This window comes from Oryctolagus cuniculus, chromosome 11 (assembly GCF_964237555.1).
Source record: "Oryctolagus cuniculus chromosome 11, mOryCun1.1, whole genome shotgun sequence".
NCBI classification, from domain to species: Eukaryota; Metazoa; Chordata; class Mammalia; order Lagomorpha; family Leporidae; genus Oryctolagus; species Oryctolagus cuniculus.
Window position 1 is genome coordinate 42,513,452 of NC_091442.1, and position 22,540 is coordinate 42,535,991.

The 22,540-nt window shown below is 54.8% G+C and overlaps 1 protein-coding gene across 3 annotated transcripts in view; it reads right to left on the bottom strand.

The window, feature by feature from the left end:
* Positions 1-239: 239 nt before the first annotated feature.
* The window catches only part of BFSP1 (beaded filament structural protein 1), a 71,143-nt gene continuing 48,842 nt past the window's right edge, over positions 240-22,540 (bottom strand). For all 3 annotated transcript variants that reach the window (XM_017341787.3, XM_051845358.2, XM_008256355.4), the window contains exons 3-8: positions 19,602-19,697; positions 16,896-16,988; positions 13,736-13,843; positions 5,743-5,963; positions 3,545-3,630; positions 240-1,398 (exon numbers count right to left, since the gene is read on the bottom strand). In XM_017341787.3, coding sequence (XP_017197276.1) covers positions 416-1,398; positions 3,545-3,630; positions 5,743-5,963; positions 13,736-13,843; positions 16,896-16,988; positions 19,602-19,697 — 1,587 coding nt within the window. In that variant the 3' untranslated portion in view covers positions 240-415. The remainder of the gene's footprint in view (positions 1,399-3,544; positions 3,631-5,742; positions 5,964-13,735; positions 13,844-16,895; positions 16,989-19,601; positions 19,698-22,540) is intronic.

The following is a 22,540-nucleotide window of genomic DNA, read 5'->3' on the forward strand; positions in this document are numbered from 1 at the left end:
CAGGGGCGTGTGCTTTGGAGGGGAGGGCCATGTGCCGGTGTCACCAACCCCTGGCCCGCTGCTGTGTGCCAAACCCAGACACGCCTGAGTCTCTGGGGAGCTTCCAAATGAAGCCTGGTGACGCATGCGCCTCTTGTCTCAGCGAGGTCAGCTGGAGGGCCCTTTAACAGAGCGCCCTGGGCCGGAGCGTGGCTCCCCCACCTGCAATCCCCATGCCCCTATTAACTAGACGAGGGAGGTGCAAGCAAAGCAAACGTTTTAATGAGGGCGTCACCAGCAAGGCCAGAGGGGTGGACTATGATCTAAGGCAAGCAGGAACCCTCACTTTCGCATCAGCTGTCCTACAATAGCAAAGCACAGCCCCTCCAGCAGCCGGCCAGGGAAGCTGCGTTCCCCTGGAGCCCGGGGGGCGAGGTTAAGCCCCCCTCTCCCCCGGCTGCTTCTTGTTGGCCTTGGACTTTCCCACCACGGTCTCCACGATCACAGCCGTCTCCTCGTAGGTCTCGATGCTCTCCGTTGAAATCTTCTCAATGGATTCCACCACTTCCACCTTCTTGTACGCCAGCGCCCTGGGGGCGCTTTTGTCCGGCAGGCTGCTGCCCTTGCCCTTGGGCCCGGGCCCTTCGGAGGGATCCTGCTCGGCCCCAGCCTTCTCGGCCTGGGGTGCGGCCGGCCCCTCTGGCTCAGGGACGGCCACCGGAGAGGGTCTCCCGGGCCCCTTGTCTTCCTCCTCCTTGCCCTCATCCTTCTCCCCAGGGCCTTGCGGGTCTTGGGTGCTTATCTCCTTCTCCTTGTCTGGGCTCTTCTGGTTGCTGGAGGGACCACCCTCTTTCTCCTGGGGATCCCCCTGTCCATTCTCCAGAGGGGGCTTGGGCGGCTCGGGCGGCTCGGGCGAGGGCTCTGCGTGGTCGTCCGGAGGCTTGGCACCATCCTCGATGGAAATCACCACCCCGCCCTTGGCTGGGATGGAGGATGCGCAGAAGCCGGGGTCCACGTGGCTGGCGTCCCCCGTGACCAGCACGTGCCGCCCTTTGGTGTAGAGGTCAGCGGGCGCCTCCACCTCGGGCTCCTGGGGACTTTTCGCCGGCTCCTTGAACATCTTGCAGAGTTTGCCGAAGGCTTTGCTTATCTGCCCGCCGTCCGGCACGTCCTCCCGCGCCGCTTCGGGCCTGGGCTGACTCGCTGCTCCAGCCCCTAGCTCCGGCCCAGCTTCGTCCTCCTCTTGCAGTGCCGTCACTAGCACCGACTTGGTGCCTTCCGGGCCCTTCGACGGCACGTCCTCCAGGGTTCTGCCGCCTTTGTCTTGAGCCAGGATCTCCTTTCTCTTCGGCACACTCTTGGGAAGCCCTTTCTGTCTTGGCTTCGCTGCTGTTATATCCTGCACCGCCCTGGTGAGCGCTGAAACAACACACACAGGCCGGCAGTCAATCCACGAGGGAACGCCTGTGCCGAAGCACGTGCAGGGAGACGGAGTGAAAGGTGGAGGGGGGAGGGGCGGGCATTGGGTGCAGTGGTTAAGAACTGCTCAGGACACCCACATCCCATGTTGGAGCGCCTGGATTCGACTCCTGACTCCCCTAAGGATTCCAACTTCCTGCCTGTGTACACCCTGGGGGGAAGCAGCTGGGTCCCTGCCATACGCGTGGGAGACATTGAGTTCACAGCCTGGCCCAGCCCAGCCCAGCCCTGGCTGTTGCAAGCATTTGGCGAGAGTCTCTCTCTCCCTCTCCCCTTCCCTCCCCCGCCCCCATCTTTTCCTCTTTCTGTCTTTAAAATAAATATAACTATTTTAAACAAATACATTTATTTTGGTACAAAATATTTTAAATCTATGTATATGGGGTGCCTTCAAAAAGTTCATGGAGGGACTGGTGCTGTGGTGTAGCAGGTAAAGCTGCCACCTGCAGTGTAGGCATCCCATATGGGCACTGGTTCGAGTCCCAGTTGCTCCACTTCCAGTCCAGCTCTCTGCTATGGCCTGGGAAAGCAATAGATGGTGGCCCAAAGTCTTGGGCTCCTGTACCTGCATGGGAGACCTGGAAGAAGCTCCTGGCTCCTGGCTTCAGATTGGGGCTGTTGCGGCCAACTGGGGAGTGAACCAATGGATGGAAGACCTCTCTCTCTCTCGCTTTCTAGCTCTCTCGCTTTCTCTGCCTCTCCTTCTCTCTCTGTGTAACTCTGCCTTTCAAATAAATAAATAAATCTTTAAAAAAAAAAAAAGTTCATGGAAGGGGCCAGCATCATGGTGCAGCAGATTACGCTGCTGCCATTTCAGAGAGTAGGTTCAAGTCCCAGGTGCTTCTCTTCCAATCCTGCCTCCTGTTACTGCGCCTGGGAAAGCCTGTGCAGGGACCCCACAGTGCTCCCACTGCAGAGGCTGTTTCCACAGCGCCCTCTGCTGTCTGAGAACTGTCCACTTGAAGGCCCTGAAAGCACACACACACTGACACTGCCATCTTCTCTGTTCTCTGGAAGCACTGTGTTCAGAACCGGGAGAGGAAGAAGCGAGTGACGTCTCATGGGAGTATAGAACAATTCCAAGGAAACCAAACATTGAAGGCAGAAGCCACACTGGCCAACCACAGGGAGAGAATGAGCAGAAACCAAGCAGCCACAGTGCACCTGACACATGTTAAGGCACCTGTGTGCGTACCAGTTCACTCAACCTGGGGGGAAGTATGTGGGATGGTTCAACAGGTTCGTGGAAAATGCATATTATGAAAAAAACAGGGCCACCTGTGGCGTGGTGGGTGAGGCCGCTGCCTGCAGTGCCGGCATCCCATATGGGCGCTGGTTCTAGTCCCGGCTGCTCCTCTTCCGATCCAGTTCTCTGCTATGGCCTAGGATAGCAGTAGAAGATGGCCCAAGTCCATGGGCCCCTGCACCCGCGTGGGAGACCTGGAGGAAGCTCCTGGCTCCTGGCTTTGGATCGGCACAGCTCCAGCTGTTGTGGCCAACTGGGGAGTGGACCAGCGGATGGAAGACCTCTCTCCCTCTGTCTCTCCCTCTCTCTCTCTCCCTCTCTCTCTCTGCCTCTCCTTCTCTCTGTGTGTGTAACTCTGACTTTCAAGTAAATAAATAAATCTTAAAGAAAAAAGAAAAAACCATGCATAGATTGCAAAATTTTTTGCACCAAAATAAACTTATCTTTTATTTCCATTTTGCCATAAACATTTTGAAGTACCCTTCCTATAACTCAATAGTTTGGAAGAAACAAGAAGTGAACCCTGAATTGTATCTTTCCCCCAAGTTAATGCCTCACATTCGTGAATACCCAGCTCATTTTCTCCTTAAAACACTTTGTGGCTCAGCCAGTTTGCATCCAAGGGGATAATACTGAGGATGCCCCGGAGGGGAAGAGGAGACCTCCCTCAGGTAGGAACATGGAGTTTCCAGATGAATTGGAAGGCAGTGTGAATGTCAAGGTCAGGAAGAAAACCACTTGGTTTTTGCACACAAGGAAGAAGAATGAAGAGGAGGAAGAGGATGAGAGAAGAAGGGGAGTGGAGGGAAGGTGTGGAGGGGGGAGCATGGGTATCATTACCTTTCCCGCTGGATCCCAGGCTGAGAGGGGGTCCCTGGCTCGCTGCGAACTGGGTGATAGGAGTTTCAATGAAGGCAGAGCTCAGCCTGGTACGAAACACAGAGAGTGTGGCACCGTCTTAATTCATCGAGTCAAACACAGACACTCCAACACTGAGTGAAAATGGACACAGCTTTCTCCAGATGCAATGGCTCAAGAATTACACACAACTTTTTAAAATCTTTTTATCATTTGAGAGGCAGAGAGACAAACAAAGCTCCCATCTGCTGATTCAGCTCCAAATTCCCACAGCAGCCCGCGCCGGGCCAGGCTGAAGCTGGGAGCACAGGAACTCAATCCAGTTCTCCCAGGTGGGTGAAAGGGACCTGCGTATTTGAGCCATCACCACTGCCTCCCAGGGTGTGCACTGGAGGAAGCTGGAGTCAGGAGCCGGAGGTGGGAATTGAACCCAGGCCCTCCAACGTGGGATGCAGGCATCTTAACCAGTGTCAGTGCCAGGCCAAACACTGCCCCCTTCTCCCCCATTTCCGCCCCCTTTTCCTTCATCTCCTTTTTTAGAAAAGTATTAGTGGATTCCCGGAGTTGGGATCAGGAATGGTCTAACAAGCTCTCCAGGTAATTCTGGTGCCCTAGGCCAACGCCTACTCCCACACATAATTTTCAGCAGATAATCAATCCTATATACACTTACAGACCAGAGAGAGTGTAAAGAAGAGAGGCCAGGGGCTGGCACTGTGGTGTAGCAGGTAAAGCTGCCGCCTGCAGTGCTGGCATCTCATATGGGCGCCGGTTCAAGTCCCAGCTGCTCCACTTCCAATCCAGCTCTCTGCTATGGCCTGGGAAAGCAGTAGAAGATGGCCCAAGGCCTTGGGCCCCTGAACCTGCATGGGAGACCTGGAAGAAGCTCCTGGCTCCTGGCTTCAGATGGGTGCAGCTCTGGCCATTGAGGCCATTTAGGGAGTGAACCAGCAGATGGAAAACCTCTCTCTGTCTCTCCCTCTCTCTGTTTGAACTCTGCCTTTCGAGTACGTAAATAAATCTTGAAAAAGAAGAAAAAAATTATTTAAAGGGTAGGGGCGTCCAGCTACCTTTTTCCAATGCCCTGCTTCCAAAGCAAAATTTTTCATACGGTTATTTCAGAGCCAGGTCAGGACGTATTCTCATAGAGGTGCCTACCAAGCGTTCCCTGTGTCATGAATGCAACGTGGAATCGTGCGAGACGCACTGCCCATAACTAGACAAAGGAAAGGAAAACACTGCCTTTCCCGATACACGCCCAAGCCTTTGTAGCCCCAAAGTGAACAAAAGTTTCTCTTTGTGGGGCACTTTGGGGGGGAGGGGCTTCTATTTTAACTCAGTCTGACCCCAGAAAACCAGCAAGACTGAACAAAAGAATCCTGATTTCATACCCAACCTGTTCTCCACTGCGTACCCATAGATAGGAAAACCCACTTAGCCATAGGGGCAAATGGAGATGCTACAGTTGATACAGACGTAGAGGCTGTAAGTGTAGACAACAGAGATGCTGTTGATGCAGATGTGGAGACAGAGAGAGAGAGAGAGATACAGACAGATTGAGAGAGAGCTGAGGGAGATGGAGATAGATGTCCCAGCTGTGTTGCAGTGAGTGGGGTTCCAGTCACAGCTCGATCAGGGAGGAGACCAGACGGCACAGGCACAGCCACACTTCTGACCAAGCAGGTGACACTCATCATGATGGCGGCAGCTATAACCCTCAAGCATCCGAGCACTCACCAAACGCCAGGCTCCATGGGAGGCGCTGCACCTGCAGGTTCTCAAGAATGCTCCTGGTCACCCACCTCCCCACCAGGATGCTCAGGAGCCCAGAGCCCCGGGGACACGAAGCAGCCCTCTCAGCAAATGCTCCTGGTCACCCACCTCCCCACCAGGACGCTCAGGAGCCCAGAGCCCCGGGGACACGAAGCAGCCCTCCCAGTAAGGCCCTCTGCCTACCGTACTCGGACTCCCAGCATCCCCACCACTCCCCTCCTTCCTGCCATCCTTTCCTCCCAGGCACCTGTCACAGCTCACAGAGAGCTCACTCATTCGCTGTCTCCCTGGCCCCCAGCATCCGAGCTCCCTGAGGTCAGGGAGCGCCTGGCACTTAGTAGGCACTCAGCAAAGATTTGTGGGTGGGGAGCGGGGTGCACGCTCTCATCACAGCTGTGTGGCCACACCTGTTGCCTTCCATCTCGATGATCCGATGGTACCGGTCCAGCTCGTTCTTCAGGGTCTGCTGTGCGACCGCCAGCTGCCGGCAGTCATAGGTCGACTTCTCCAGGGTCCGCTCCGTCTCCTCGATCTCCTTGCGCAGGGTTTCAATCTGCTCATTGTACAGCTGGATCTCGTCGTCGTAACACTCGTGGGCACTTTTGATAGCTTGTTCCAGGGTCGACGTCTAGGGGCCGAGACACACGGTGAGGAAACCCATCCCACCCCGCCCTATACCCGGGCATGAACTTGCACTTGCTTTATGCCTCTGCCGGTTAGAGATGAGCAGTGAATTACATTGCAATCCTTAAGCCCAAGCAGAATGCAGAACCTGAACCCCACATCCTTGCATTAATATCCACACCCTCTGGGATCATCCTTACCACAGCCCTGCCTCAAAAGCGGTCAGAAGGGGCTGGCGCTGTGGAATAGCAGGTAAATCCACTGCCTGCAGTGCCAGCATTCCAAAAGGGCACCAGTTCAAGTCCCAGCTGCTCCACTTCCAATCCAGCTCTCTGCTAAGGCCTGGGAAAGCAGTGGAAGATGGCCCAAGTGCTGGGGCCCCTGCACCCATGTGGGAGACCCAGAAGAAGCTCCTGGCTCCTGGTTTGAGATTGGCAAAGCTCCAGCCATTGTGGCCATTTGGGGAGTGAACCAGCAGATGGAGGACCTTTCTCTCTGCCTCTGCATCTCTGAAATGCTTTCAAATAAATAAATAAATCTTAAAAAAAAAAAAAAGTAGTCGGAAGGTAACACACCCAGAAAATAAAAAGGAAACAGTCGCCCGTGGAATAATGCATGCAATTCACATAAAGAACATTCGTCATACTTCCATGACTCAGCAGAAATCCGATAGCCAAAAACATAGAAAAAGAACTCATACAAGGGCACTTCAAGTAACGCTTTTGCCTTCCTCACATCAAGACTACTGCACCAGGCCAGCGCAGCGGCTCAATAGGCTAATCCTCCGTCTGCGGCACCGGCACCCCGCGTTCTAGTCCCGGTTGGGGCGCCGGATTCTGTCCCGGTTGCTCCTCTTCCAGGCCAGCTCTCTGCTGTGGCCAGGGAGTGCAGTGGAGGATGGCTCAAGTCCTTGCGCCCTGTGCCCGCATGGGCGACCAGGAGAAGCACCTGGCTCCTGGCTTCAGATCAGCGCAGTGCGCTGGCTGCAGCACGCCAGCCGCAGCAGCCATTGAGGGGCGAACCAACGGAAAAGGAAGACCTTTCTCTCTGTCTCTCTCTCTCACTGTCCACTCTGCCTGTCTGAAAAAAAAAATTAATTAAAAAAAGACTACTGCACCTTAAGGCAGACTGCCTCCTCTTTTGATTCTCTCTGGGAACTGTTATCAATAATAAAACTCCTCATGGGTTCCTCTATTATAATTCTCTTTGTTCAAGCTAAATGGATTCCATAATCTACATAAGGGTGACCTTTCCACCTTAAGGGGCACACCACTCACAATTGGTTTTGTTCCAGTTTTGCTTATACTAATTAACAAACATATGCTTCAGAACTCAACTTCTGGCAACAACTGACCATGCAGGGGACACAGCCATTGGCGGCGACCAAAACTGTTCCAGCTCATAAAGTAAATTTGTTAGATGAAAAAGGCAGAGACTTCCAGACCCGGGACAGGCCTGCGCTATGCCCCTCATAAGCAGGAAGCAGCTATAGAACATGTGATGGTTCTACACCTTCAACAGCCCCTAGGATTAAGGGCTGGAAAGTCTTTGAGGTGGGAATGACGTAGGCAAGCACCTGGAAGGCCACGCCTTCACCAGGCCACCTGTGTGATCTCATCCCCCTACCTGACCCCACCTGTGCACCCACCTGCCAATAAGGCTATGTGACCACTCCCCTTGGAAGTTGCTAAAAGGCCTGGAGCATGGTGGGCCTGGCCCTTATTCTCCCTCTCCCTCGCTGCCCTGGATGTCCTTGCTGTCCTACACCTTTGGGGCGCGAGGCCTTCGGGCCACCCACTCCATGGTTTCCAGCCTGCAGGCTCCCCCACGTGGCTTTCAGCCTGATCTCTGCTCAATATGGACCCCAACTTAATTTCCAGACCTTTCCTTCTCCCTTAAAGCCCTCACTCCCCTATGCATTTCTCTCACTAAATAAAAAGCTTAAAAACTTAAAAAAATAAAAAAGGTACTTCAAAAGCTTCACAGAAAATGAAATTAGAAGCTTATTTTGGGGCTGGCGCTGTGGTGTAGTGGATAAAGCCAGCATCCCACGTAAGCGCTGGTTAGGGTCCCGGCTGCTCCACTTTCGATCCAGCTCTCTGCTATGGCCTGGGAAAGCAGTAGAAGATGGCCCGAGTCCTTGGGCCCTGCACCCTCGTGGGAGACCTGGAAGAAGCTTCTGGCTCCTGGCTTTGGATTGGCGCAGCTCCGGCCACTGTGGCCAATTGGGGAGTGAACCAGTGGATGGAAAACCTCTCTCTCTCTCTCTCTCTCTCTGCCTCTCCTTCTCTTTCTGTGTAACTCTGATTTTCAAATAAAATAATAAATCTTAAAAAGAAGAAGAAGAAAGAAAGAAAGTAGATAACCTGTTTTTAAAAAACTTATTTTGGGGCTGGCGCAGCGACTCAATAGGCTAATCCTCCGCCTTGCAGCGCCGGCACCCCGGGTTCTAGTCCCGGTCGGGGTGCCGGATTCTGTCCCGGTTGCCCCTCTTCCAGGCCAGCTCTCTGCTGTGGCCCGGGAAGGCAGTGGAAGATGGCCCAAGTGCTTGGGCCCTGCACCCCATGGGAGACCAGGAGAAGCACCTGGCTCCTGCCTTCGGATCAGCGCGGTGCACCGGCCACAGTGCACCAGCCATGGCGGCCATTGGAGGGTGAACCAATGGCAAAAGGAAGACCTTTCTCTCTGTCTCTCTCTCTCACTATCCACTCTGCCTGTCAAAAAAAAAACTTATTTTGGTGCAAAAGAACTTTGAAATTCATGCCACAGTTTTTCATAATAGCATTTTCCATAAACTTTCTGAAGACCCATCATATGTATGGGTTTCAACAATTTTTTAAAATTTTATGTATTTATTTATTTAGAAGGAAGAGAGAGAAAGAGGGGTCTTATATCCTCTGGTTCACTCCTCAAATGGCCACAACAGCTGGGGCTGAGAGAGACTGAAAGCCAGGAGCCAGGGCCCCCTTCCTGGTCTCCCCCATGGAGGGTAGTCTATGCACGTGGGCCATCTTCCCCTGGCTTCCCAAGCACAGTAGCAGGGAGCTGGATCGGAAGCCAAGCATCCAGATCTCAAACCGGCACTCCAGTGTGGGGTGCCAGCATCCCAGGTGGTGGCTGAACCCACTGCGCCACCACAGTACCAGCCTGGATCTCAACATTCTTACACAACTTACTCTGTGGTCGTGGCTCTTTGGCAGTCTCGTTCTCCAGTCATGGACATACATGGTCCTCACAAACAAAATAAAACCAAAGGAAAAACCACCTGCCCAGAGGAGAGCTCCTCTCGGAACCATAGGGTGCATTCCAACCAGCTGGGGCTGCGGGGCTGCCGACTCTTAACTCTAGGGCAGGTGGGGCCGCAGAGTCTGTAACCAGGTCCCACGTGTCGCTGAGGCAGCTGGTGAGTGCGCACCCAGCCTGGAGTCCCGCCTGGAGGTGACTGCTGGGCATCTGCGTTCCTTCATCTCCAGGGATGGCCACCGCTCGGCAGCCCCTACATGCAGGCCAAGTGTCCCTACTGGACAGCCTAGCCCAGGATCCTCCCTAATGCAGCCTGACCCTCCACTTTGTGTGCTGTGACCTTGGAGCAGGGAAGTTCCCGCAGCGAAGACATTCGGGAACAACTCACCAGGGCATTGCTGTTGATCGGGAACCGTTCACTGGAAGGGGTCCAGCAACAATGCGAGCCCACCTCCCTGTGCACCTGCCTGGGGTGCACCCACCCCCCACTGGTTCACTCCCCAAATGACTGCAACGGCCATGGCTGAGCCAGGCCAAAGCCAGGAGCCAGGAGCTTCATCCAGGTCTCCCATATGCGTGTGGGGGCCCGAGGACTTGGGCCATCTTCTACTGCTTTCCCAGGCCACAGCAGAGAGCTGGATCTGAAGTAGAGCAGCCGGGACAAACCAGCACTCATATGGGATGCTGGAGCTGAAGGCGGCGGCTTAACCCACTATGCCACAGTGCCAGCCCCATTGGCCTGTCTTACACTTGCTATGTCTACTGGGACCCTGCAAGGGCTCTCAGAGACAGCAGCAGGTTGGTGGCAGGTTCTAGACTGCTGCATCACACAGTCTGAGGCTGCCACCCTGGAGCCCCATGGGCACGGAGAAGCTGAGAAATGAACTCAAAGGGCAGAGACCCAGGGAGAGAGAGGCTGTGGAACAGAAGGAGGAGGAGGGCAGGGAGGCCGAGAGGTGCACCTGCCGCAGATCCTGGCTCCTGTTCCTGCTGCCCACCTGCTCGGCAGCGTCAAAACCTGAGGGTGCCTTTTCAGCACAGACACCTGGCAGACACCACGTTAGCCAAACAAACTCAGCACCACCGGCAGGAAGACCTCCGGGCATGACGTGACACACGGACGACACAAAGCCACCTCCTTGGGGGTCGTGCCTAAGATGCACAACCTCAACCCAATGCTGAGAAAGCAGCAGGGAAACACACATGGAGGGATGCTCCCCCAAATAGCTGGCCCGGACTCTTGCAGAAAAACATCCAGGTCCTGGAAGACAAGGACAGACTCGGGGCATCGCCGACAGGGGAGACCACGGAAGCAAGCGGGCTCCCGGACGAAGACAAAGCTGCAGAGAGGTCACGGGTGCAGTTTCGGGGCGGCCACGACAGCCGGGCATGTTTGCTCACCCCCTGGCTCCCAAGCCCGCCCTGTAATGACCAAGATGTTAACACCTGGGGAAGCTGGCTGCCGGCTGCATGGGAAAGATCGGTGCTGTTTTTGCAAACTTCTCAGAAGTCTAAAATTATGTCAAAATAAAACAGATGAGTGCTCTTCCAAGTTTCAGCTGGTTTAATTGGGTTTCTGTTCCTCCTTAAAAAAAAAAAAAAACACTCAGCCGGCGCCGCAGCTCACTTGGCTAATCCTCCACCTGTGGCGCTGGCACCCCAGGTTCTAGTCCCGGTCAGGGCACCGGATTCTGTCCCCGTTGCTCCTCTTCCAGTCCAGCTCTCTGCTGTGGCCCAGAAGTGCAGTGGAGGATGGCCCAAGTCCTTGGGCCCTGTACCTGCATGGGAGACCAGGAGAAGCACCTGGCTCCTGGCTTCAGATCGGCTCAGCGCTCCAGCTGTAGCAGCCATTTGGGGGGGTGAACCAATGGAAAAAGGAAGACCTTTCTCTCTGTCTCTCTCTCACTGTCTAACTCTGCCTGTTTAAAAAAAAAAAAAAAAAAAAAACTGAGTTCAATCACCTGTAATGAATGTCACACAGCAAGTCACACCCGCCCACATGGGCGATGGCTGCTACCACATGGGAGACCTGGATTAAGGTCTCAGCTCCCAGATTCAGCCCTGTTGCAGGCATTTGAGGAGTTAACCAGTGGATGAAAGCGTTAGATATATATAGAGGCAGAGTTAGAGAGGAAGAGGCACAGAGAGGTCTTCCATCCACTGGTTCAATCCCCAAATGGCCACAACAGTTGGAGCTGTGCCAATCCAAAGCCAGGAGCCAGGAGCTGCTTCTGGGCCTCCCACGCGGGTGCAGGGGCCCAAGGTCTTGGGCCATCTTCTACTGCCTTCCCAGGCCATAGCAGAGAGTTGGATCGGAAGTGGCTCAAACCAGCGCCACTATGGGATGCCAGCCTCCTCCCATAATTTTTTTTAATAAAAGTAAATAAGGGGCCGGCGCTGTGGCGCAGTAGGTTAACACCCTAGCCTGAAGCACCGGCATCCCATATGGGCGCCAGTTCGAGACCCAGCTGCTCCACTTCCTGCCCAGCTCTCTGCTATGGCCCGGGAAAGCAGTAGAAGATGGCCCAAGGACTTGGGCCCCTGCACCCGCATGGGAGACCCGGAAGAAGCTCCTGGCTCCTGGCTTCGGATTGGCACAGCTCCATCTGTTGCAGCCATCTGGGGAGTGAACCATCGGATGGAGGACCTCTCTCTCTCTCTCTCTCTCTCTCTCTCTCTCTCTCTCTCTCTCTCTGCCTCTCCTCTCTCTGGGTAACTCCGACTTTCAAATAAATACATCTAAAAAAAAAAAAAAAAAGTAAATAAAAGAAGAAATCAGAAGTTCCTTCACTGTCTTACCAAAACTTACCACTAGATGGTGCTGGGTGACTTTCATAAGAAATGAGACTGCACTTTCTCCACTCCCCCTGACACAGAGGGCATCTAGGAAACCATCACCGTCAGTCCTGGCACCATCTCCGGGGGCCTCCTGAGTGTTTGTTCCGTGAACGTGGAGGAGGGGTCCCGATCTGCACAGAGCGCTCCACTAGCAGGTGCTGTTGGTGCCACCTCGTGCCCAGGATCTCCCCACCGAAGCCTGTGCAGCACGCCCGGAGGCCTTGGTTACAACAGACTGCTGGACCCCACTCCAGAGTTAGTTCAGCAGGTCTGGGGTGTGCCTTGAACGCTCATATCTCGACAATCCCCAGAGGAGGCAGACACAGCTAAACCATGGACCTCACTCTGAGGACCCCTGCCCCCTGCCAGGAAGATTCTGGAAGCTTCCGCTGTCCTAACCAGAGGCAGAAGCGGCTGCACAGCCCCCTCACCGAAACATGCACACACAATATACATAACGCATGCAGACACCACACACAGATATACACACCATACACATGTGTACACACACACACACCCTCCTTCTTTCCCTGCAGGGCCTCAGAGGAAGTCACATACACCCAAGTCACCAGGCTGAGACGTCTTTCCCTGAGCCCTGGTTTGAGCAGGGCAAGTTCCTGGGGCAGCTGTGAGCTGCAGCTCAGGGGCCGCTCACAGCTCCTGCGAGATGCTGCAGGGTGGCAGCTGTGCCCAGAATCTGGCTGTCCGGGTGCAAAGTCCCAGAGGAAGACTCTGGGCAGAGGGAGGCCCTGGATATGCACAGACAGCACCCCCTCCGGCCTTCCAGCTGCAGCCTAAATGTTGATTCTGGGGTGCTGAAGGGCAGAGACCTACGCCGATGTCCATGTGCGCCAGGGTTTCCAGAGGCAGATCCAGAGGTGTGTGTCCTCTGTGCTTTTCTGTGCAGTCGCCAAACCAACCGCCCCTTCATTTCTTTCTTTTTTTTTTTTTTAAGCTGGAGGAATGTGGTCCCCTTGCCTTATAAAAACGCGGCATTTTCATCACCGCTCCCCATCAGAACAACCAGCGAGAGAGAGCGAGAGCGAGCGAGAGAGAGCGAGAGCAAGCGAGAGCGAGCTGTTAGCCAGAAGGCGCGCCCCAAACACGGGCAGGGCTGAGTTTGCAAAGTGAGCGTCACTCCAAAGGGGCTGGGGGGCTGGGTAGAGAGCTCCCCGCTGACAAATTTCTAGCTGGAGATGAACGCTCACACACAGCCGCTCTGGCCGGGTCTGCATCCAAAATCCAGAAATGTCACAGATCTGAGCAAGTACAGGGTGCCGATCCCCACCTGTGTCCGTGTCGGCTTACTCTTAACAAGCTCTGGCTGGGCAAAACCAGTCACTGACCCAGCCACCGTACCCTTGATGGGGGAGGGGCAGGACATGGGGGAGGTACCAGGGACCAGAAATTCGCGTGACCCCATCTCCATTTGCGCCCTCCCCCGACTCTTCCAGATCCCGCAGAGTCCTGCATCCCGGGAAACCCCTAGGTCCAGGCCAGACGGGCAGCTTCATCACCTGCTGAGTACAGTCCAGCCCCTCAGTTCGGCCCCTCAGTGCAGGGCCCCCAGCCTGTGCCAACTCCAGGAGCTGGACGCTGTGCCCTCGTGCACACGCACGTGGACTTCAGCACAGCGTGTGGGAAGCCCTGATTCACACCCGCGTGCAGTGTGAACGCCAAGAGCGTGGCGCCTACCTGGGCCTGCAGCTCCGTTCTCTGCGCCTGTAGGTGGGACAGCGACTCCTGGGCCCCCTCCAGCTGATCCTGCAGAGACGACACTTCCCGCTCGGTCAGGAGCTTCTCCTGCACAAAGGGGGCCAGGCTCAGACACACACATCGGGAGGAAATGCAGCAAGGACAAAGGCAGAGTAGGGATATTTGCACCTGCCCCCACCCCGCCCCATATTCACCACCAAGGTCACTTGGTGACCACTGCACTGGGCAGCCAGGCCTTTGGGGGTGATGGGTGCTGTGGAGGCCGTGAGGCTGGGCCCTGTGCTGGGATTAGTGCCCTTCCAAGAAGACAAAGCCACCCCAGGGTTCTCCCTCCACCATGCCAGGTGCGGCAAGAGGGCAAGCCAGGAAGAGAGCCGTTGGCACCCTGACCTTGGCTTCCAGAGCCAGAACCGTGAGTCATCAGTGCCTGTCATTGAAGCCCCCCAGTCTGTGTCATCCGTTACAGCCGCCCAAGCTGACAGCCCCACAAGAGCCACTACTACTGCCTTTTTTTTTTTTTAAGATTGATTTGTTTGAAAGCCAGAATTACAGTGGAAGATACAGAGACAGAGAGATCTTCCATCTGCAGATTCATTCCCCAAATGGCCGCAACGGCCACGGCTGGGCCTGGCCAAAGCCAGGAGCTTGGAACACCATCTGGGTCTCCCACATGGGAGGCTGGAGCTCAAGCACTTGGGCCACATTCCATGGTCTTCCCAGGTGCATTGGCAGAGAGACAAACTGGAAGTGGAGCAGCCGGGACTTGAACCGGCACCCAAATGGCAGCTTAACCACTGTGCCACAAGCCTCCCTGCCCCCTTCTTGGTTTATTTATATGCATCATATTACAGCATCACAAAATTACACAAACCACACTAGGAGGAAAAATCCGTTGATACCCTGTTGAACAGGGAGAGGGACTATGGAAGATTTGTGTTGGTTTCCCAAATGGGGTTCAGTGATCTCTATCCTTTCCACAGACTCAAGCTATCATTAGCAAAGCCTGGCTCAAATCATCTCCCCTCATTGCCCCAGGTTCTCCTTTGAAGTTGACGACTGAACCAGGAGGGGATTACAAACACAAGCAGCCTGCTGTGCTGTGACTGCGTCCCCCTGACTCCCTACTGGAGACTCGGTCCCCAGGCACAGTGCTGGCAGGTAGGGCCCGCGGGGTGAAGTCCAGGCTCTGTCCTCAGGAATGGACTAACGCTGCCCTGAGAAGGGCTGCTGGGGGCGACTCCTCCCCTTCCCCTCTTCTGCCGAGTGAGGACACAGAGCTCCCCCACCTTGGGCCCTTCCTGCCTTCCGCCACGTGAGGACGCAGCCAGGAGGCCCTCACCAGCATCCGTAACAGTGAGAAATCCACTTCTGCTCCATATACATTACCCAGTCAGCCCTATGCTGTTACAACAGCAGAACAGACTCCAAGGGACCAGGGCTGAGGCACAGAAGGTTACACTGGCATCCCATGTTGGAGTCCTGGCTGCTCTGCTTCCAAGGCAGCTCCCTGCTGATGCACCTGGGGAAGCAGCAGAAGACGACCCAAGTGCTTGGGCCCCTGCACCCATGTGGGCGACCCAGGCTTTGGCCTGGTGCAGCCCTGGCTGTTGTGTGCATTTGGGGAGTGAACCAGCAGATGGAAGCTTGATCTCTCTTCTTCTCGCTATCATTCTTTTTTATTTCAAATAAATAAAATAAATCTTTAAAAATAACAGGAGAGCAAAAATCTGAGCAGATACTCAACAAAGAAGATTCTTGGATGACAGAGAAGTACGTAAGATGCCCAGTACTGGGCCAGCACTGTGACGTCGCAGGTAAAGCCTCCGCCTGTGGCACCAACATCCCATGTGAGCACCGGTTTGAGTCCTGGCTGTTCCACTTCCATCCAATTCCCTGCTAATGCGCCTGGGAAAGCAGCTGAATATGACCCAACTCCTTGGGCCCCTACACACACATGGGAGACCCTGAGGAAGTTCCTAGCTCCTGGCTTCAGATCAGCCCAGCTCTGGCTGTTGCAGTCATTTGGGGAATGAACCAGGGGATGGAGGGCCTCTCTCTCTCTCTGTTCCCCCACCACCACCAACTCTGCCTTTCAAATAAATAAATAAATAAATCTTTGAAAAAAAAAATTATGCTCAGTTGGGGCCGGCACTTTGGCTCAGCGGGTTAAAGCCCTGGCCTGGAGTGCCGATATCCCACATGGGCGCCGGTTTGAGACCCGGCTGCTCCACTTCTGATCCAGCTCTCTGCTATGGCCTGAGAAAACAGTACAAGATGCCCCATGTCCTTGGGCCCCTGCACCCATGTGGGAGACCTGGAGGAAGCTCCTGGCTCCTGGCTTCGGATCGGTGCAGCTCCAGCCATTGCAGCCAACTGGGGAGTGAACCAGCAGATGGAAGACCTCTCTCTCTCTCTTCTCTCTCTCTCCCTCTCTCTCTCTCTCTCTCTCTCTCTCTGCCTCTCTTTCTCTCTCTGCGTAACTCTTTCAAATAAATAAATAAATCTTTAAAAAAAAAAAATGATGCTCTGTATCAGTAACCATCAGGGAATGCAAAAGAAAACCACAATGAGATATGCAATATACCTAGCAGAAGCAAAAAAATAAATAAATAAATAAACTACAAAGCTGACCTACCAAGAGCTGCCAAGGCCACAGAAAGCAATGGTAGCTGTGGTTCATGGTGGCAGGGAAGCATTTCCACTTTGGAAAGTAGTTTGGGGTTCCTTACAAGGTACACAGGAAAGAACAGCCGGTCTGAGCAATCTTCAGAAAGTTCTTGGAAAATACGCATTATGAAGAAGATGCGCGTGGACTTCAAAAACGTTTTGCACCAAAATAAGCCTCACTCTTAACCCCATTTTGGCAGGAACTTTCTGAAGCTGCCTTATGATTCTCGAGAAGAAACCTAAGACAGCGGTCAGGGCCAGGGTGCATCCCCAGATGTCTAACTGTGGGCATTTGCAGTGCGAGTCACACCCCACAGGGGTCAGCTTCAGATATGAAGGCAGTGCAGGAGCAGGGAGCAGTCAACCCACCAGGGCTCCTGCACAGTCCCTGGGTCTGCCCAGGATGCCCAGGCCCAGGGCAGCAAAAGCCTCCACATCCGGCTTCCCCGGCAGCTGGGGCTCCAGGTCTTACCTCCCTCATCCCACCTGCGCTGGTGGCCACCTGCGAAGCAGTATGGGTGATCTGCTGCAAGATGCTGATGTAGGCCTGGATTTCCAGAAGATTCTGTCAGGGAAAGCAAAGCGTTCTCAGTATCAGTTAAGCCGCTCAGGTTTTCCCTGTAGCAGCAGGTGTACCCAGGAGAGGACGCTCACCCATGTTCTCCCATCACAAATGGGACAGACCGTGAACACATCAGGGATGGGAAGAGGGTGATGGATCTGCTGCCACCGATGGGCCCGCCCGTGCTGTACCCATCAATCCTCACGAGAGAGGGGCAGATGAGTGAACAGGGGCTGTGTTCAATTCACCCATTTCCTTTCAGTTACCTTGGCGCTTTGCTGCTGTCTGCACAGAGCCCTGGATGGTGGAGGCATGGGAGAAAAGTAGAACCCTCAGCCGGCGCCGTGGCTCACTAGGCTAATCCTCCACCTTGCGGCGCCGGCTCACCAGGTTCTAGTCCCGGTCGGGGCGCCAGATTCTGTCCCGGTTGCCCCTCTTCCAGGCCAGCTCTCTGCTGTGGCCAAGGAGTGCAGTGGAGGATGGCCCAAGTCCTTGGGCCCTGCACCCCATGGGAGACCAGGAGAAGTACCTGGCTCCTGCCATTGGATCAGCGTGGTGCGCTGGCCGCAGCGCGCCAGCCACAGCGGCCATTGGAGGGTGAACCAACGGCAAAGGAAGACCTTTCTCTCTGTCTCTCTCTCTCACTGTCCACTCTGCCTGTCAAAAAAATAAAAATAAATAAATAAAAAAAAAGTAGAATCCTAGAGGGCACAAAGGCACAAAGGCCCTGCATCCAACACACGGCTGCAGGCAACCAGGCCTGGACCAGATGACTCACAGAGTACCTGTGGCCTTGGGCAGCCTTTAAAACCTCATGAAATGCAAGTTCATCTATAAAGCAGAGCAAACCCTCTATAGGGACGCCTGGTCCCCAGCTCTCTGGGCAATGACTGGACATGGCCTCTTCAGAGAGCCACCTTTGCCAACCAATGCCTACTCTTGTCCAGGAAGCTACCCAGACCGAGCCTCGTCCCCAGGGCAGGTCCGTGACTGAAAAAAGACCGCTGGCGCCGCGGCTCAATAGGCTAATCTTCCGCCTGCAGCGCCGGCACCCCAGGTTCTAGTCCCGGTCGGGGCACCAGATTCTGTCCCGGTTGCCCCTCTTCCAGGCCAGCTCTCTGCTGTGGCCCAGGAGTGCAGTGGAGGATGGCCCAAGTTCTTGGGCCCTGCACCCGCATGGGAGACCAGGAGAGGCACCTGGCTCCTGGCTTCGGATCAGCGCGGTACACCGGCCGCAGCACGCCGGCCGCGGCAGCCATTGGAGGGTGAACCAACAGCAAAGGAAGACCTTTCTCTCTGTCTCTCTCTCTCTCAATATCCACTCCGCCTGTCGGAAGGAAGGAAGGAAGGAAGAAGGAAGAAAAAAGACCAACGCTCTGGCCTCACAGCAGCACGGGGTCAGCCTTGAATCCACACCCTGGGAGTGAGAGACAGGGCTGGGGCTGGACCCATGCCCACTCCTCTCTGCTGCTCCTCCCTGGAGCCCTGCGCACAAACATCAACCACACAAGCTCTCCACCCCCAGCTCCTACGGAACCGACCTGAGACTCTCTCAAGTGAGACAGCCAGGTGAGTTCACAGGTGAGCTATTTAGTATTCGAAATGGCCTCAAAACACACACACAACAACAACAACAACAACAACAACAACAACAACATCGCTTGGAGCTGAGCCCAGGCACTGCTCCTAGGGGGATTCTCAGTGCAGCAGAAGCAGGAAGGGAAGCAACACTGAGCTGGGGAGGTTTGCCAAGCACTGGCCAAGCTCAGGTGTGCAGGTGCGCGTGTGGGTGTCCCCAGGCTGCACGCTCTGCATGTGACCCCGCTGCCTTGGGCTGTGACACCAGGAAGCTTGACTGTGGAGGGGCGAGGGCGTGGTTCTGTTATCACTATGTCACCACCTGGGCACCTGCAGCTCCATCCCAGTGAGGAAGGGGATGTCTCTGGGCCCCAAGGCAGAGCAGAAGCCCCCACGTGGTCCCACGGAGGCGAGAGGGAGCTGGGCTGTGTGTGACGCCAACGCCTGCCTGCTCACAGCAGGGCAGCAGATCCTCAACACAACACTAGCGGGCAGACGGCCTGCAGCTGCTTGGACACGGCGCGCAGGTGCACACACTGGAAGTGGGAGGGGCCAGAGCCTGAGGGTGGAGACCACGCCCGGCCAGTGCCACAGGTCCGCCCCACTGGGCAACCCACACAGCCACACTGAGAAGGCAAGCCTGGCATTGGCAGCTCAGAGAGGTGAGGCCACAGGCACAGCTCCAGAGTGGGATATTTCCAGTACCCCCAGAACCCCACAAAGGGAGAGAAAAAAAAAAAACACCATTTTCTTTTTTCGTATCTGTATTTCCTGAGCTCAAGCAGTTGACAGAGGAGAGCTTAATCAAGACAGTGCTCCATGAAATCGCTTTGTAAACTGCAGACACACTACAGACAGCAGGCTCCCCACACCCCAGACACGCCCCAGGGGGCCACTCCTCTGCCCATGCCTGGTTCATTAAGTGCTGTGCAGTGACCAACCCGCCCCCAGCACAGCTCGCGGGAAAACGCACACAAACGGTGGCCCATGAGTTTGTGTGCTGGGCTCCTGTGACCACACCCAGGGAGTCACGGTTACCTTTTTGTACCTGTCCTTGGCTGCACTGATGTCATCCTGCAGGAACTGGGCTTCGATCTGAAGGCGCAGGTTATGCAGCAGGGCCTCGTCTGCTTCCTGCGAGGACAAAGGGTGGCGTCCTGGGCACCCGGACCGCGGCAGCAGTGCTGCCACAGAGGCGGAAACTCGGCCAGCGTGTGAGCACCCAGGGAAACACAGGTCCTGGGGCAGATGTGCAGCCCAGCGGCTCAGACGCCCGTGTCCAGGACCTGAGTCCAAGTCCCAGCTCCAGCTCCTGACTCCGGCTTCCTGCTAATGGAGAGCCTGGAGGGCAGTAGGAGGTGGCCCAGGTGGTCGGTAAGGGGTTGGGTCTCTACACATCCTGGAACAAGCTGCCAGCTCCCAGCTTCCTCCTGGTCCTATTCTGGCCATTAGAAGCATCTGGGGGAGTGAACCAGCAAACAGAAGGTCTCTCTCTCTCTCTCTCTCTCTCTCTCAACTAAATAATAAATCTAAAAAAATTAAAATATTAGAGTGTAGGTATATTTACTTACCCAAATAACCTTAACATTTAAATGTGCTCTAAATCATCATCGAGTTGAGTTCCTAAGATTAAACAGGAAAATAGGCTTCCTTTAATTCTGAACTGGTATTGTATTGCACTGTATTGTTGAAAAGCAGAGTTGCGGAGAGAGAGCACCCTTCCATACACTGGTTCACTCCCCAAATGCCCACAACAGCCAGGGCTGGGCTGGGCCAAAGCTGGGAGCCCGGAGCACCATCCAGGTCTCCCATGTGGGTGGCAGGTGTTTGGATCATCTTCTGTTACCTCTGAGATCCAGTGGAAAGCTGGATTGAAAGCACCGTAGCTGGTACTCAATCCGGCACCCCCAACACGGGATGCTGGTACCCCAAACAACAGCTTAACCCACTGTGCCACAATGCCTACCCCAAAACCTGTATTGCAATAGTTCTCTCCCAGGACTGTTGACGCGCACTCAGAGAACTGTTCCTGTGCTGTGATGTCTGGAATAGACAAAAGTACTCCAGAGTGTCCAGTGCAGTACTGCAGGTGAGCATCCCTGCCCCCACTCACCTCACACACTGCCACCTGCCCAGTGGCAATACCTGAGGCTTTGACAAGGGGACTTTTACTGCTTTTTACTGAATAAGCATGATGAATATTAGTAATGGCTTCCTATGAATAAAGGTGGATACAGGGCTTGGCTAAAAATGCTTTAATATATATACATATATATATATTTTAAAGATGTATTCATTTGAATGGCAGAGTGACAGAGAGAGACGGGCGGGGGTGGGGGCAGAGATCTTCTACCTGCTGGGTCCCTGAGTGCTGCTTCTGGGGACTCCCAGTTCTGCGTGAGCCAGGATTGGCCCACGTGGGTCACAGGGCCATCACCTCCCTTAACAGCAGAACCACAATGATGAGAAGGAAAAGCCAGGAGGCAGTGGTTCAACCCCAGGGATGGGGTCTCCCTCGGACAGAGGCATGGCTAACTCTGGGGCCACAGAGAAGGAGAGCTGGGCACAGACCTGGAGCCAGCCCCTCCGAGTGTGGCTGCCTCTCCTCTGCCCCTCTGCAGCTGGCTAGGGACAGGACAGAATGGCGAATTCTAATCATCTTCATTTGTACACAAAACCCCTCCATGACTGACCCACCGTTACGGGAGCCGAAAGATGGAAACTGGGCTTCAAGGACACTTTGTGTTGCTGCTTCTAAAAGGGAGCAGACATTCAAGGTTTTAGAAAGAGAGGGTCGGGGCCAGCACTGTGGCACAGTGGATAAAGCCACTGCCTGCAGTGCCGGCATCCCATATGGACGCCGGTTCGAGACCCGGCTGCTCCACTTCCTGCCCAGCTCTCTGCTATGGCCCGGGAAAGCAGTAGAAGATGGCCCAAGTCCTCGGGCCCCAGCACCTGCATGGGAGACCCGGAAGAAGCTCCTGGCTCCTGGCTTCGGATTGGCACAGCTCCGGCCATTGAGGCCATTTGGGGAGTGAACAGCAGATGGAAGCCCTCTCTCTCTTTCTCTCTCTCTCTCTCTCAGCCTCTGCCTCTCTTTTACTCTGCCAAGAAGGGAAGAAAGAGAAGGTTGTTGGACCTGCAACTTCATTTAAGCCACAGCTGCCATCCTTCAAAGCATCCCACGCAAGCAATGTCCAGTAGCAAAGATGCTCTTCGTGGAGGGCAACCACAGGCACTCTCCCCACGGGGGCCTTTCAGACCACTCCAGGGAACCCTAGGGCTCAGCAAGAACAGCTCAAAACCAAGAGTCAAAACTAACCTCTACAGATGGGGAAACTGAGCCAGACAGTCCAGGGGGTAAAAGAAGATGAGAGAAGTGGAGTCCATCTTGGGCTTCTCCATACCAGTCACGGACTGGGTGCTGAGCCCTGCACCCATCCCTCCGGGGGTGTCTGCCACTCCTCCCCACCTCCCTCTTAGAGTGATGCCAGAGCTGCCCTCCCAGGTCCCATCAGTCAAGTCTGCAAACTGCTCAGGATGATGATAGAAGGCGGCTCAATTATGTGTCCCCAGAACAGGGATCACGCAGACGCTGGTGCAAGCACACGGTCTGGCTCTGCTGACAGTCACCTGACAATCAGCCCCCAAAGCCCCCAGAGCGCCAAGGGTGAGTGGGCACCGCTGGAATGTGCAGCTGCTGTGCTGTGGAGGAGAATTGGTTTTGGACCTGTTCTCTTTTGTTTGCGTTAGAACTCGGAAAATGTGTGGACGCTTGAGTTTTCATTATGCTTTGGATGCTGTCAGCTGAATTTTCAAAAGCTTTACCCACGGGAGCATCTAGATTTTACCAAATGGAGCTTCTGGGTCAACAGTTTAATTTTAGAAAACATTCCAGCCCTGACAGTGGGTATGTTCCAGATCTAGACCCGTGGTTCTCAAAGTGTGGGCCCTGGACCACACCACCAGGGAACTGA